Source organism: Dasypus novemcinctus, chromosome 12 (genome assembly GCF_030445035.2).
Source record: "Dasypus novemcinctus isolate mDasNov1 chromosome 12, mDasNov1.1.hap2, whole genome shotgun sequence".
Lineage (NCBI taxonomy): Eukaryota > Metazoa > Chordata > Mammalia > Cingulata > Dasypodidae > Dasypus > Dasypus novemcinctus.
This window is the reverse complement of record NC_080684.1, coordinates 97,149,456-97,163,953: the sequence shown is the minus strand read 5'-3', so window position 1 is coordinate 97,163,953 and position 14,498 is coordinate 97,149,456. Positions and strand designations below refer to the sequence as shown.

Sequence of the window (14,498 nt, the reverse complement as noted above, 5' to 3'; positions counted from 1 at the left end):
CGCACCTCCAAGCCCGCCCCTCCCCCAACCTCTGTGCTGAGCTCCTCTCCTAAGGGACCCTCCCCCTGGAACCCCCATTTTCCTGAGCTGTCTTACTCCCCAAGTCCCCAGGCAAACGTATCGCCTCCACCAGCATCCATCCTCCACAGGCTCCTGTTGGGGGGCGGGGGGGGGCGGGCAGCCCTAAGCAGGTGCACCCTCAATGCCCCCACCCGCCCTCACCACCCACCGTATATCCAGTCAGTCCCCTGGTCCTGGGACTCTTCCTCAGAGACCCCTCTGCATCCCCCCGCTCCTTCCCCCCTATTTCCACTCTCCCGTGTCTCCCCTCTGCAGCTGTAAAGGCTCCTGCCCTCCAGCTGTGCCCTCCCTGCTCAGATGTCATCTTTCTGAAGTTCACCCAGGGTCTGCCCCTTCCCTGCTCCAACTCCTTCCATGGCTCCCTACTGCCTCCCATCAGGAGGCACCAATTCCTGCCCTGTGACTAGGCCCAACTCTGTACTGGCTTCCCTCAATGCATCCATATATTCTTTATAAAAAGGCATTTTTTTCTATTTATATCCATAAACGATACAACCTTGAAAGTATAGAAATATGTCATTAAATATGTAGAATGTTCCTTAATTACAGCTCACTGCCACTGCGCCAATAAACTCCTGCCCTCTCCATTCACCACGTGCTGCTGAGTGCCAGGCCTGCGGCGCCACCAGGGCATGAGGCGGCACAGCCCCTCTGCCCAGGGGCGTGGCAGTTTCAGGGGGCTTTGCAGAAGAGGAACCAAGCTCTGTGAGGTGAAGTGACGCACCAAGGTCTGACCCCAAGCCTGCCGGCAGAGGAGACCCCAGCCCCGACCCCCTCCAGCCCCGCCCACCACCGCCACTGGGCAGTAGCAGGATGCCTGGCAGGCCCTCTGAGAGACATCTCAGCGGCCCCCTTCTCTGTGCCACACTGGTGGTGGAGGTGGCCTTGAGGACTGTCCTGGGATCCGGGTAAGCCTCATCCAGGTGATCTTGCTGAGCCATTGAGCGGCATCCCCACAGACAAAATGAGGGATTGTACCTGGGTGTTAAGTGAACACCTACTGTGCCCCAGCTATTGGACGGGAGATACTGTGGTGGGCAAGATGGACTGAGGCCCTTCTATGGAGCTCAGCCCAGTAGGGTTGGGATGATGCTGGTGGTTGTGGGAAGTGAAATGACTGTGCTGAAAACACGAGGGTAATGGTATGGAGAGGACTCGTGCAGGTGGGTGGGGTGGGGGGAAGGCAGCACCCTTAGTTAGGGTGGTGAGGATGGCTTCTATGAGAAGGTGGCATCTGAGGTGAGAATGAAATAATGAGAAGGAAAAGCCATGAAAAGCTCTTGGGAAAGAGCCCCAGGCAGAGGGCACCATAGGTGCAAAGGCCCTGGGACAGGACTGAGTACGACGCGCTCCAGGAGCAGAGCCAAGGCCTGTCTCAGAAGCCGCTGAGAACCAAGGAGCTCACGCCTGAGAAACTGCCTGGCGCGCTGGCTGAACTGGTGCTGGGCACAGGCTGGGTGTCCCCTTGACCACAGGGTCTCCCTCTTAGGATGAAAGCGAGGGCCCGTGAGGTATAGGGGCCGATGGAGGCCACGCAGCGGGGTTACACCTGCCGCGTGGTCAATGGTGTAAGCTCAGCCAGGGCTCGCACACAGTAGGTGCTTAGTCGGGATGCCCCCCAGCCCTCCCATGAGCCCCTGACTCTCTCTGGGGCCTGGCAGTGGACTCCCGCTTGTGGGGGCTGGGCTGGGGCTGGCTGCTCCCCAGCTGGGGTCAGGAGTGAGTGGGGTGGCGTGTGAGTGGCTCTGGGGGCTTGCTGAGGGTGTGGCTTGAGGCCGTGTCTGCCTGAACGTGTGTGCATGCTTGTGTGCATGAGCGTGTGGGTGTGTGCACACACACCTGAATGTCCTCCAGAAGCTGCTTCCGGTGCCACTTGATCCGCTGCAGCTCCTCCGTCTCCCCGCTGCTCAGCTCTGCTGAATCTGGAGAAGGAACTGGCAGTCGCTGATTTCAGTTGCCGCCCTCCCATCTGCAGCTCGGCTCCAGCCACGCCACCTCGCCCTCACTTCCTCAGATCTTCGCCCTTGCAGTTCCCTCTCTCTGAATCACTCTTCCCTCGAAGAACCTATGACTTGCTCATCCTCTTCTTCGCTCAGGCCTCAACTTAGATGTCACTTCCTCTAAGAAGCCTTCCCGACTGTCCTACCTAAAGCAATCCCATGCCCCTCCCTCCTGCCCTGCTTTATGGTCTTTTGAATCCCCCTGTAAACAGACCTCCTGAAGCTATCTTACTGACTTGCAGAGTTCAGCACCATGTGAGCAGGCACTGCAACAATTTTGCTCACTGCTGCATCCCCAGCACTTAGAAACAGTCTTAGTAACAAAGTACTTGCTGGGTGAACAATTTTATGCATTCATCCTTTGCTGGAACCTTGATTCACTCCCTCACTGGCTCACAAATCTGTTATTTATTTACATAATTATTTGCATAACCAGAAAGTGGCACACCATTTTATTTCACATCCCATTGTCCAGAATGTGGTCATGTGACCATATCTAGCTGCAAGGGAGGCTGGGAAGGGAACTTTTAGTAGGGTGATCCTGAGTCTGCTCACAATTCCTTTACTACGTTAGATGGAAAAACTGGATTTGGGGGGCCACCTTACAGTCCCAGACACTCGCTGAAGCTCGGGAAGGTGATGTGACCTGGCCAAGGTCCCACGGGGATAAGGTGGCTCAGCCAGGATGGGACCATGGATTGGGCCCACTCCAAAGCCTGGGCTCCTTTCGCTGCACCTGGGGGCGTGAGGCAGGTGTGTGCTGGCAGGGTGCAAGGTGCTGCGGCGACAACCCGAGCTGGACCAGCTGCCCCACCTCCACCCCACGTGCAGCTCCTGTCCCCTCCCAATGGTCTCCTGGCCGGACTCTCCTCTGGCGCCCCATTACTTAGAGGGAGAAAGCCTGCTCCTGGCCCCGGGGCCCCCCAATCTCCCCAGCCTTACTTCCCTCCATTCTCAACACCAGCTTTCCAGCCCAGCCTGACTGTTCAGTCCTCGCTCTCACTGAGCCCCCTGCCCCCTCACCTAGGCAGCCAGCTCCCCTGCTCCGGCACGCCTTCCCCTCTCAGCCTTTCCAGATCCTTCCAGACCCTCAAGTCCTAGCTTTAGGAAGTGTCTGGTCATTTGCCCCCAAGTGGAAGTTGAGAGAATACCAAATGCTCCCCTTTCTTTCCTGCTTGTGGAGCAGCCAATTTACCCTAGAGATGGAACCCCACATGTGAGGCAAGGGCACCCAGCTAGAAGGGGTCGGTCCCCGGGCAACTGCGTGGGGCTGTCAGCGTCTCCTCAACCACCTGCCCAGTCGGACTTTCCACGAGAGAGAAATAAGCTTTGAGAATGTTTCTGCCACTGTTATTCTGTCTTTTTGTTCCAGCAGCCAAATGTGCAACTTAACTGGTGCCACATCCTTATCTGCGGGGTGTGAAGCTCAGTTGTCAGGATAAGTGACGGTCGCCAGGCTTAAGGGAGCTGAGTTTTGTCAGCCACCCAGCAGGCATCCCATCACCTCCAGTGGGCTCGAGGCCGGCCTGCCGGGTGCTGGGCTGCACCCCTCTCCACAACCTGCCCAGCTGCCGGGAGTACAGTCAGCTGATGGTGGGCCCTCTCCAGGGACGTACCAGAACTTGGCCGGAGGGAGCTGCCGTCGCCCAAGGACAAGCCCCTCCAAAGGGGCTACTGCAGTTAAAAGCCAAGACCCGGGTCTAGTTTCTGGACCTGAGCCAGGTGCTCGTGGCTCAGGATTCCCTGGGTCCTCCCCTGAGGGCACCAGAGGGCCATTCACTCCAGTAGCAAGAGGGGAGGGGAGGATCCAAGCATTCTCTGGGTTGTTGGACAGGATCCAAGTTGTCACTGATACTGGGGACTGAAGTCTCATCAAGGCCCCGTGAGAGGGGCACATACGGAGCCAGGTAGTCTGGACCGGTGCCCAGGGGAGCCACCTGGTGCCTGGCCACTTCCCTGGTAGTTGGCACTTGGCTCCACACTGGCACCTTGGCTGTGGGCTCAGAGCATGGCAGTGGGGAAGGCTGAGGAGAGCCCGTGAGGGTGCTCCCTCCCCCCGCGGCGGAGAGAGGAGGCAAGGCAGAACTGTCCCGAGGGAATGGCGGGAGTTAGTGCTGCCTTAAAGAGCTAGGGATGCGGGCTGACGCTCCCCACCATTTCCCTGTGCGTGTCACCCGCCCAGAGGACGACAGCCCCAGGCGCAGCTGCTGAGCCAGATGTGGTCGCTCGGCTGGCGCCCCTCCTTAGCCTGGGCACCCGCTGGTTCCGTGGTGCGCCATCATCAGTCTGGCGAATGCCTTCTTTCCCACCTCTGCAGGAAGGAGGGTCAGAGCCAGTGGTCCACACAGTGACCGCTTCTACAGGCTCACCCAGGGTCGTGATATTATCTGAAGGGACCTGGACGTCACAGTGGTCCAGCATGCTGGTGACATCATGTTAACCGAACCAGGTGAGCAAAAGGTGGCAAGTATTGGAGGCCTTGGCAGGACACAGGTGCTCCAGAGAGCGGGAGATAAACCCTATGAAGATTCAGGAACCTGCCACATCAGTGACATTTTTAGGTGATTCGTCCCTACTGGGACACCCCTTTCAAACCAAAGGATGAATTATTGCATAGCCCACCACTTAGAAGGAAATGCAGGTGCCTGGTGGGCTCTTTGGCTATACTGCCCCTGAGAAGGCTGCCCGGCCCCTTTCCTGAACGAGCCGGAGGGCTCGGCAGCAGTTCCAGGCTGTGGTGCAAGTACCCATCTGGGTGGTGCCCCCTGAGAGACCCTGTCGGGTATTTGAGGTATCCGTGGTGGGAAAACCTCCATGTGCAGTTTACGGTGGGCCCCAGTGGGAGAACCCTGGCACACATCCTCAGGTTCTGGAGCAAGCCCATGCCATCTGCAGCAGAGAACTACACACCATTCAAAACACAGCTCCCCCAAGCACAACGGCAAAAACCAACAAGGAAGGATGGACCAATAATGAGCCCTTGATACTGATGACTATGCTTAGGAGCCTGTGAGCCTGAAATATGAACTAGGCCTAGAGCTGTAGAGTGCCTAAGAGTTACCTCCTGAGAGCCTCATGTTGCTCAAATGTGGCCACTCTAAGCCAAACTCAGCATGTAAATGCATTACCTTCCCCCCAACATGGGACACGACTCCTGGGGATGAGCCTCCCTGGCACTGAGGGCTTACTACCAATCACTAACTGGAGAAGCAACTAGAAAGAGACCTCAAATAAAAGGGTCAACTCAGACCAACAGAATAGCTCAGCCTACATACTGGATCAAGTGTTAAAGCTGTTCTTTGATCTTGAATAAAAGGGGGAAATGGCAAAGACAAATGAGTTTATATGGCTAAGAGTCTTCCAAAAAGAGTTGGGAGATCATCAGAGGGGTTGTGTTTATACACACCTCAGCAGGACCCCAGAAAAAGCCAAAGTAAATACAACCCTAGGTACTGGTTCTCCTGAAGGCTATGGAGATCCACAGGGTATATAGTAATGGCAGATGGATTTGGAGCTCTGTGCCATGTCAGAGGGCCCTACTTTGGAATTTGTGCTCCTGAGTGTGATGGAGCTGGACTCAGATGTGACTTTTCTACACATGCCTCTTCTGTCACTTTTACTGAACCTGTGGTTGGTGCTAGGAATGGTCCACACTCGGGAAACTTGAGTCTCTGGACTGCCCATGTGCCAGCTGGGCCCTGAGCCTCAGCAGAGTGGCGACTCCTACTCTCTGGTTCGTTGGTCTTACCCAGGTCAGCTTCAGTGAGGTGAAGATGGTCAACCACCACCCCAAGGAATCAAGAGTGCCTACAACTGTGAGCAGAGGAACTGCATTCATTATCCATGTGGAATCTAAGCCCTCTTGATCTAGAGGTGGAGGGGACATCACCATCCAGGGTCCACAGAATGGAGGAATAAAATAGGGACTAGAGTGGACTTACTGATGTTCTACTATAAAACTATTGTGACGAGTAATAGGAGAAATCTTAGCATCAAGGTGGAGGAAGTGGCCACAGTAGTTGCTGAGGGCAGGGACAGGGTAGAAGAGATGTGACATGGGGCATTTTTGGGATTTTGAGTTGTCCTTAATGATATTTCAGGGTCAGATGCTGGACTTTATATATCCTGCCATAACCCACTGAATGTACTGGGGGAGAGTGCAAACTACAGGGTAAACTATGTCTGTGTAGTGCAGCAGTGCCCCAGAATGTGTTCACTGAGTGCAACGAGTGTGACACAGTGATGAGGGAGGTTGTTGGTGTGGAAGGAGTGAGGTGGGGGGTGGGGAACTTTTTTTGGTAATGTATATATCTTCAAAAAATACAATTTACAAAAACGATGTGGTGGGGGGTGGGGAGTGGGTTATATAGGAACCTCTTATGTTTTTTGTTCTATTATGTTTTTTAATGTAACATTCCTTGTGATCTATTAACTTTAATTTTAAAAAAAAGAAAACAAAAACAAACAACACAGCTCCTGCCGTGCTCCTGGGCCCTGGTGGAGACAGAGTGTCTGATCATGGCCCACCAAGTAACTAAGTGACCAAGATGGGTTCTGCCTGATCCACCAAGACCTAAAACCAAGGGAGGCCACCAGCAGTCCTTCACAAGCGGTACACCCAGGAGCAGGCGTGAGCAGAGCCAGAGGGCACAAGTGGGCTTCAGGGAGCCCAGACTCCATGTCACCCCCTGCAGTGGCCCCAGCGCCTCGCCTTCAGTTCACACCACTTCTGCACGGGTGGGGCCCTTGTGAGCCTCTGACCAAGGAGGAAAATGCCTGAGTTTGGCTCGAGGATGGGTTGCCCAAGGGAGTGCTGTGGACTGCAGGCCTACTCAAGGAGCCCCTGCAAGATGCAGAGGCAGGGCAAGCCTCCCGGGGGCAGAGCTTTGGGCAGTGCACCTGCTCGTCCACTGGGTGTGGGCAGAGAAGAGGCTTGAAGTAAGACTATATATGGATTCACGGGCAGGAGCAAAGGGCCTGACTCCTTGATCAAAGGCCTGGAAGAAGTAAGATGGGAAGATCCGGGAGAGGAGGTCTGGGGAGGAGGCATGGGGATGAGCCCGTGGGAGGGGCACGAGGTGTGACTTGTACACTGAGGCCCCCATGGGCATCCACTCAGGGGAGGCACGGAAGCACCAAGCAGACAGAGTGAGCCCGTGGCTGACGCGAGCAGCCAGCAGCCGACCGCCTCAGTGCTGATGCAATGGGCGCATGGATGGAGCAGCCATGCGATCCGAGTGGGGGCCACGCAGGGACCCGCTCACCCCGTCTCGCCTCGCTACAACCACTGCTGCATGTCCAACCTGCCAGCGACAGGGGCCAATGCCGAGCCCCAATCTGGCGTCATTTCTCAAGATCAACCAGCTCTTTGGTGGCAAAGTGATTACCCTGGACCTCCTCTCTTTCTGCAGAGGCCAGTGACTCATCTGGACTGGAATCTGCATGTTCTGCATATGAGTTTGCCTTCCCTGCCCTCGGGGCCTCGGCCAGCACCACATCCAAGGCTTACAGAGTGTTCGGTCCACCCACACAGGACACTGCGTGACATCACAGCTCAGCAAGGAGTAAAGCACGGAGCCGTGGGCTCCTGGCCCTGCCACACGGGCTACCGGCAGGAAGTGCTGCCCGATGGAGCGGCAGAGGGCACTCTTGAGGTCCCCGCTTGGATGATGTCCTGCCTGGGTGGGGAGCCACCCTCCAGGGTGCACTCTCCACCCGAAGTCAACGAATGCTACACGGTGCTGCGTCCCCAGTAGGCGGTCTACACGGGTCCGTGACCCCAAGGGAGGAGCAGGAGCAGTTTCACTTACCACTCCTCCTAGTGGCCCACTTCCTGCTCCTGTAGGGTGTGTGTGTGTGATTGGGGGTGGCACTTCCACCAGGGACAAAGCAAGCGCCTTATTAAACTTTAAGCCAATAGTAGTTACTAAACACTCCTCCTTGCCAGCAGCTCCATCTAAATGATGTCATCTGAGTCTCACAACAACTCTCAGAAGTTGGTATTTTTCAGTTTGGAAGACTGAGGCTCAGAGAGGTGAAGTGACTTGCCCCGGGTCACACAGACTGGAAGTGGCAGTGCTGGGATCAGAACCTGGCGAGTCGATGCCCAAGCCTCTGCCCCGGGTGAGGAGGATTCTGCGTGCTGTTTGGACACACAGGAACAGAAGGGGGGCCAGAGCAGGCACGTAGGGGGAGGCATCGCCGGCGCTGGGACCCAGGGCGCCGCTGTCAGGAGCCGCATTCACAGACAAAGCTGATCACCGTTAGTGGGCTTTGGGATGAACGGTCCGATTTTTTGGTTGTCTTTTTTCTGGGGGGCTGTGTCTAAAGGCCTGTTTCTGGTCGGGGGCTCAACTGAGGGGCGGGGCGGGGAAGGAGATCATCTCAAAGGGCTGCTGGTCTGAGAAGAAGCCGCGTGGGGCTGTCACATTTTAATGGGCATCCACGATGTGGGGCTCCCGCCCCTCGGCCCTGGGTAGGCGGCCTCCCGCGCCCTTCGCGGGGGTCACGCTCACACGCCCCCGGCTCCGACTCCTCCCCTGGGCTTCAGCCCATCCAACCCCCGGCCCTCACCTGGCAGGGGCCCACGGGCAGTGCGCCCCAGATGGAGCTCCTGGAACGGCCCCCCCACCCGGGCCCGCTTCCACGGCTCCCGAGCTTGGAAGGCGCCCGCCCCGCCCGGCCGGTTACTGCCGTCAGGACCCTGGGAGGCTGCGACCCCTGCCTCTGTCTCACCCCTCGTGTCTCCTCCATCACCAAGTCCTGTCCATCTCCCTCCCATTTCCACGGCCCCCGCCCTCCTCTGGGCCCCTCAGGCCTGTGCGCCGTGCTCAGCCTCCCCGTCGTCCTTCCTTCTCTCCCTCCCTGGGCCTTTGCACATGCTGTTCCCTGTGCCAGGAATGCCCCTCCTCCTCTTGTCTGGGGGCTTCCACTCAGCCTGGGCTCTCCCCCCAGGGGCTCCCCTGTGCTATCTGGACACTGTCCTCTCTTCCCCTCCTTCCCCCTCCCGGCTGCAGTTCTGAAATCTGTGCAGCTCCATGAACAAGCCAAGCCACTGGTTATGGCGAGGCATTAGCTGAGCACCTACTATCGCCCTACCCTTCCTGCCTGCCCTCATTGCATCCCCACATCCACTCTGGAAGGAAGGTTATTTCCAATCTCCTTCTGTAGACGGGGCATATAGGCTCAGAGAGGTTAAGTGACCTGCCCAAGGTGACACAGCTGGAGGGTGGTGGAGTGGGGATTCACCCCCAGGTCCGCCTGAGACCACAATCCTGATGTTGCGCTTCAGAAGCCAGATTTCTCCAATCAAGTTGTCAACCCCACCAGACGCTGAAACCTGGGTGTCCTGCCGGGGAAAGGGTGTCCACGGCCACAAGTGTGAGAGGGAAGGCCAAATGCAGGCTGCTGCTGGCATCCTGAGCCCTGCGCCTCCTCCCGCGGCGAGAAGTAAAAGCCACGTGGTAGAGACGAGGCTGCGTGTGGACAGAACCAGGTGGGACGGTGAGGGATTTCCCAGAAGAGCGGGGCCCCGCGGGGAGAGTGCGGGCAGCTCTGTATGAAGTGCTCCTTTTGTGGCCTGCCAGACGCGCCCACGAATCCTCTCGTCCACCGTCCCCTCCGTTGGGGTCCTGCCATCTCAGGTCGGCCCTGGCCAGAGAGGTCCCCTGGGCTCGGATGGTGCACAAAGGGCCTCCAGACCTTTTATCTGACCCTTGGCTCAAAAGCGGGGTTCCCCCCACTTCAGAGCTGAGAACACTGAGGTTCAGGGAGAGGAACAAGAACGTCAACCCGAGAGGGGCCACTTCCAGGCACGGGGGCAGGCTCCTGGGGATCCACTGACGTCAGGGTGGCAAGCCCCGCCACGGAGCCCTGTGCCCCCTCACTCAGCTCGGAGCGTCGCCCACCCGTGCACTGGGCCCCACACCCCCTGCCCTGCCAGCTGCCTGTGCCCTGCTCTGGTGCCAGCCCGGGACCAGCTCCCCAGCTCCTGTCCACTTCCCCTTTGTCCTTCCTCTTTCCCGCTGTATTTTTAGAAATCTGTCTGCGTGTACCCCGCTTCCAGGACAGCTGGCCCCGCTTCCCCTTTCCGGGGCAGGCGGAGGGAGCCATCTCGGGGCCCTGAGGGAAGAGGCCCTCCAGGTCTCGAGTGGGGGCCCCCGGGGCAGAAGGGGGAGCTGCTCCCCGCCCCAGCCCCCGCGGTCCTGCGGGCGCCATGTGTGACTTCCTCTCTGGGCCGAGCTGCTTCTATTTTAACCGAGGCCCGTCCCCTGCACCAGCCAGCAGCGCTGGTTTCGGGTCACTTCGGGGTGTCGTTACCTGGACCGCGCACCTTCCCGGCAGCTCTGGGAGAGGATTCTGACCTGCTGCTGGGACTTCACTCGCCCACGGCAGGAGGTGGGGGAGGAAATTGGGGGAACCTCTGCCGTCCTGCCCAGCACACAGGTGGGCGAACTGAGGCCAAAGAGGAAGCCATCGCGCGCGTGGCCCCGTCAGGTGGCCGCAGAGCCGGGACCTGAGCCGGCCGCAGCTGCAAGTCCCCGTTCACTCCCTGCTTCCCCAGGTCGGGCGGGGCCAATGGCACCCCTTCTCAGCTGACGAATCCGAGCTCGGAGAAGGGAAGTCACCGGTCATGGGGGAGTTGCAATTAGGCTCCAGTCTGGGTAACAGAGAAATGACCTGCTCTCCCCCTCCTCCAAGAAGTCTTCCAGATGTCCCTCCTGGGAAGAGCCGCTTCCTCCCACGCTCCAGGGCTGTGCCCGTTTGCCCCTGCCCCCAGAGTCCTGCAGGTGTCTCCCCATCCCCCATCCCCTGCACCCAGCAGCTCTCCCAGGGCCGGGGCCGGGGCCGTGGCTGGGTCACCACGGCACCCAGCACCGACCCTGCACACCCAGGACCGTTTATAAAACAAACGAGCAAATCAATGGAAACTGGAGTCTCCCAACAGACGGCCCACCTTGCCGCTCACTTCCCTTCCTCCTGGGCCAGCCCGCGGCCGTGACTCACCTTCCGCCTGCCCGGAGGCCGCTCCCGCCGCTCCCCGCCCCCCGCCAGGGACCCGCGGCTCCTGCTCTTCCCCCGCCGCTGCTGCGCCACAGGCCAGGCCTCTCCTGCACCGTGGGGACCCCCCGCCCCGTTCCTGAGGACCTCAGCAGGCGCAGCCCTGGAACGGGGCCGCGATGGTGGAAAAAGAGGCAGTGGGGGGCGGTTCCTGGCAGGAAGTCCTCCCTGCCCGTCCCGCTTCACTCACCCCAGCTCTGCCCATTTGCTGAGCAACCTCGAGCCGGCCACTGCCCCTCGCTGCTGTCGTGTTCCCACCTAGGACCCTCCCTGAGCTCGCGCAGCCTGCGGGCCACCTGTCCCCGGAAGGCCACAGGAGGAGCAGCGGGGTCGGGGAGAGGGCCCTGGACAGTCAGGAGCCGGGGGTGGGTGGGGGTGGGGGTGCTGCTCCGCCTCCTCTGGCCCACCTGTGAAATGGGCGCTTTAGAAATGGGCCGGCGTTCTCTCACCGAGGTCCCTGGAGCCCTCGGCTCCAATTGGGTGGGGGGCGCCCGGGGTGGGGTTGGAACTGCTCCCTCTGGCTTAGGTTTTGCTTGAGGAAAGGGTTTTGTGGCTAAACGAAGTTGAAGTTGTCTGCACCTGGGGAACTGGAATTCCAGGCTGGACTGTCCCGAGGCTCAGGGGCAGGGACACAGCCCTCTTCCCACCCTCCTCTCTGCCTTGGAGGGACCCAGCCCCGTCCCATTCTCCCCCAGCTGCACAGCTTCCTTTCCTCCCGCACCCCAGGCGCAGCCTGCTGGTCTGTGGGGAGCCCTCAGCGCCGGCCCTGCCCCTCTCCGGGCTTTTGCCATGTCCTCGGCTTCTCCAAAGGCTCCAGGGTCCTCGCACTCCCCAGACATCGTTCCCACCAACAGTTGCCATCTCCCACCCAGAGCCTTCTCCGCCCCACCTCTGGGCCAGTGCACTGGCCGGTCCCTTTCTGGAATGCTCTTTCCCCAGCAGCCACATGCGCCCCCCCAGGCTCCTGCTCCGGAGACGCCTCCACCTCCCTCTCCCACCTTCCCGCCCGGCTTCCCTCCCCTCCACATGCTTGTCACCGGCTGACAGGTAGACTCGATTCACTGTCCGTGCGCCCAGGAGAGCAGGGCAGAGTCTGATATGGTCACAGCTGTCCCCCTCCCCGGGACACAGCTGGCGCCTCCTGGAGCTGCCTCACTTCCCAGGGGCTTTATACCCATCTACACATTTAATTCTCCCAGGGTCCTGGGAGGCAGGCACGATCCTCCCCGTTCTACAGAAGAGGACACTGAGGCCCAGAGAGGTTGGCTTTCCTGCCCAGGATCACACAGCGAGAGAATGAGGGAGGGGATTTGCCAGGCCAGTCTCCCCTGGGCCTCAAATCTCCCACCTGGGTCCAGGCCAGTCCAAAACCAGAAGAGCCCGCCAAGGAGCCAAGGGACCCAGGCCTGGCTTTCTCTCTCCCCAGGCAGCGGTGGGCGGCCACTCAACCTCAGTTTCCTTTTCTGTTAAGTGAAGCAACAGTCCCTGCCTCCACCTTTCTGGAGCGATGGCAAAGCTCACATGAGATAAGAGAACTGCCAGCCCTTTCTGGATGGGAAAGACCGTTTTCCAGGAACGGAGGGCAAGATCACCCCTTGGGCGGGGACGCCGTGCCCAGAGCGTCCACTCCGGGCTGAGCGCCCTGTCCCCTGCCGGCTGGCCCGGGCGGGCGCTGTGGCCGGGCTGCAGGATGTGCTGTGGGGCTCGGGCTGCACCCTGGCCCTGTGGTCTCCCCCGTGCACTAGAGCTGGGCCCACAGCTGACCGCCGGGCTGCCCTTCAAGGGGGGCCTGATGGGGTGGAGGTGGGAGGCAAGCTGGGTCTGCGAGGGCTTGGGGCGGGGAGCCACAGGGGCTCGGGCCGGGAGACAAACGCAGCCTGATCTTGCGCGGGACCCCACCCCCAGCAGGGCGTGGGACCCTCCCTCCCCAGCTCCTGCCACCACCCAGTGTCCCCACTGGTAGGATATTCTCCCTCCCAAGCTGGCTCCCGTCTCGGAGCAGGTCTACCCCTGGAGACACTGTGTGGACAGCCCCCCCTTACACGGTGCAATCTGCTCCTGTCATGCCCGAGAGGGAACGCCCCCCACCTGGCCACCGACACGGAACCTCACTGTGCCGCCTGGGGAGGCAGAAGGACGATGGCAGGCGCCCCGGGGGCAGCGTTCTAAATTTGATTCCTCCTCTGCCGTGCTGTGTGGCCCTGGGAGGCTCCTGCCCCTTTCTGAGCTCTCCACAGGGACAAGCCCCCCTCTGCAGCACTTCAGCACCAGCCTCCTCGGTCCTGCTGGGCGTCTGGCAGGGTCTCTCCCTGCCCTCTGGGCTCCCCCTGCCCACCTCTTGTCCAGCTCAGCGGGGCTGCGGTTGCCTCCTGCCTGCACCCACATCCGCACACCCTTCCCTGCAGCCGCTGCCCTTCCGGGCGCTTACCTGGGTGGCACAGGTCCATCCTGAGGCCCCGGCGAGAGGTGGCCGTGCTCCCGCTGCCCGCTGCCCCAGCAGCTGCTCAGGCGGGCCCGGCAGGGATGCGTCACCCGGCCTGCAGCAGCACCACCCCCCTGCCGGCCCCGCCCAGCCCCGGGGGGGAGGAAGTCCCCGCCAGCCCCGCGGGTGGCTGCGCAGGCTCTGCGCGCAGCAGCACTTCCTAAAACCCGGTAGAGTTTTGAGTAGCCAGCACTCTTTGCATTTGGGGTGTGAACAAGGGAAACATAAGGAAAGAGACAGAGAGCGATAAAAAGAGGAAGGCAGCGAGACCAAAAGGGAAACACACGTGCACACCGCACCAGCAGAGACCCCTGGCAGAGCCTGCCCTAGGATCCAGCAGCCTCCCCTCAGAGAGGCCAACTGGCCATGCAGCTGGAACAGCCTGGCCCTATATACTCCACACTCACCAACTTCACTTGAGATAAAAACAAAACAAAACTAATTCAGTACTAGGAAGGGCTTTGCTTCCCCTCAGAAAAGTGTCCGTTTTTTTTCCTGTCTAGGGACTGGTTGGGTAATATGCTGTTTCCCTTTTCCCCTAGGCTGCTGGGAAACTCACAGGCAAATCTGAAGTCTATTTACGTTGTTCTGTTATCGTGTATGGGGTCAGACTCAGTTGTTTGACTCAGCTCTGCCACTTCAGACCTGTGTGAACTTGGGCAAGTCACTTATCTGCAGTGAGCTTCAGTTTGCTCACCTATAAAAGGGTAATAATTATTCTCACCTCAGAATTATGCAAAAGATAGAGTGAGATAATGTGTATAAGATGCTAGGAATGTAGTAGGTGCTGAAGGAACTACCTTCATTCCTCTTTTGGTTTTAATTTTCTTCTTTGGCTAAAATTCACAATTCTATTGCTTGTGCCTTTTCTGGCA

The 14,498-nt window shown here is 59.3% G+C and overlaps 1 protein-coding gene across 8 annotated transcripts in view; it reads right to left on the bottom strand.

The window, feature by feature from the left end:
- Positions 1–13,683, bottom strand: part of CYTH4 (cytohesin 4) — a 34,953-nt gene extending 21,270 nt beyond the window's left edge. For 4 of the 8 annotated variants that reach the window (XM_071219050.1, XM_058308785.1, XM_058308782.2 and 1 more), the window contains exons 1-2: positions 13,570–13,677; positions 1,921–2,015 (exon numbers count right to left, since the gene is read on the bottom strand). In XM_071219050.1, coding sequence (XP_071075151.1) covers positions 1,921–2,015; positions 13,570–13,588 — 114 coding nt within the window. In that variant the 5' untranslated portion in view covers positions 13,589–13,677. Of the gene's footprint in view, positions 1–1,920; positions 2,016–13,569 lie in introns of all 8 variants that reach the window. The other 4 variants (XM_058308786.1, XM_058308783.2, XR_011650316.1 and 1 more) reach the window with 3 other exon arrangements.
- Between the last annotated feature and the right edge of the window lie 815 nt (positions 13,684–14,498).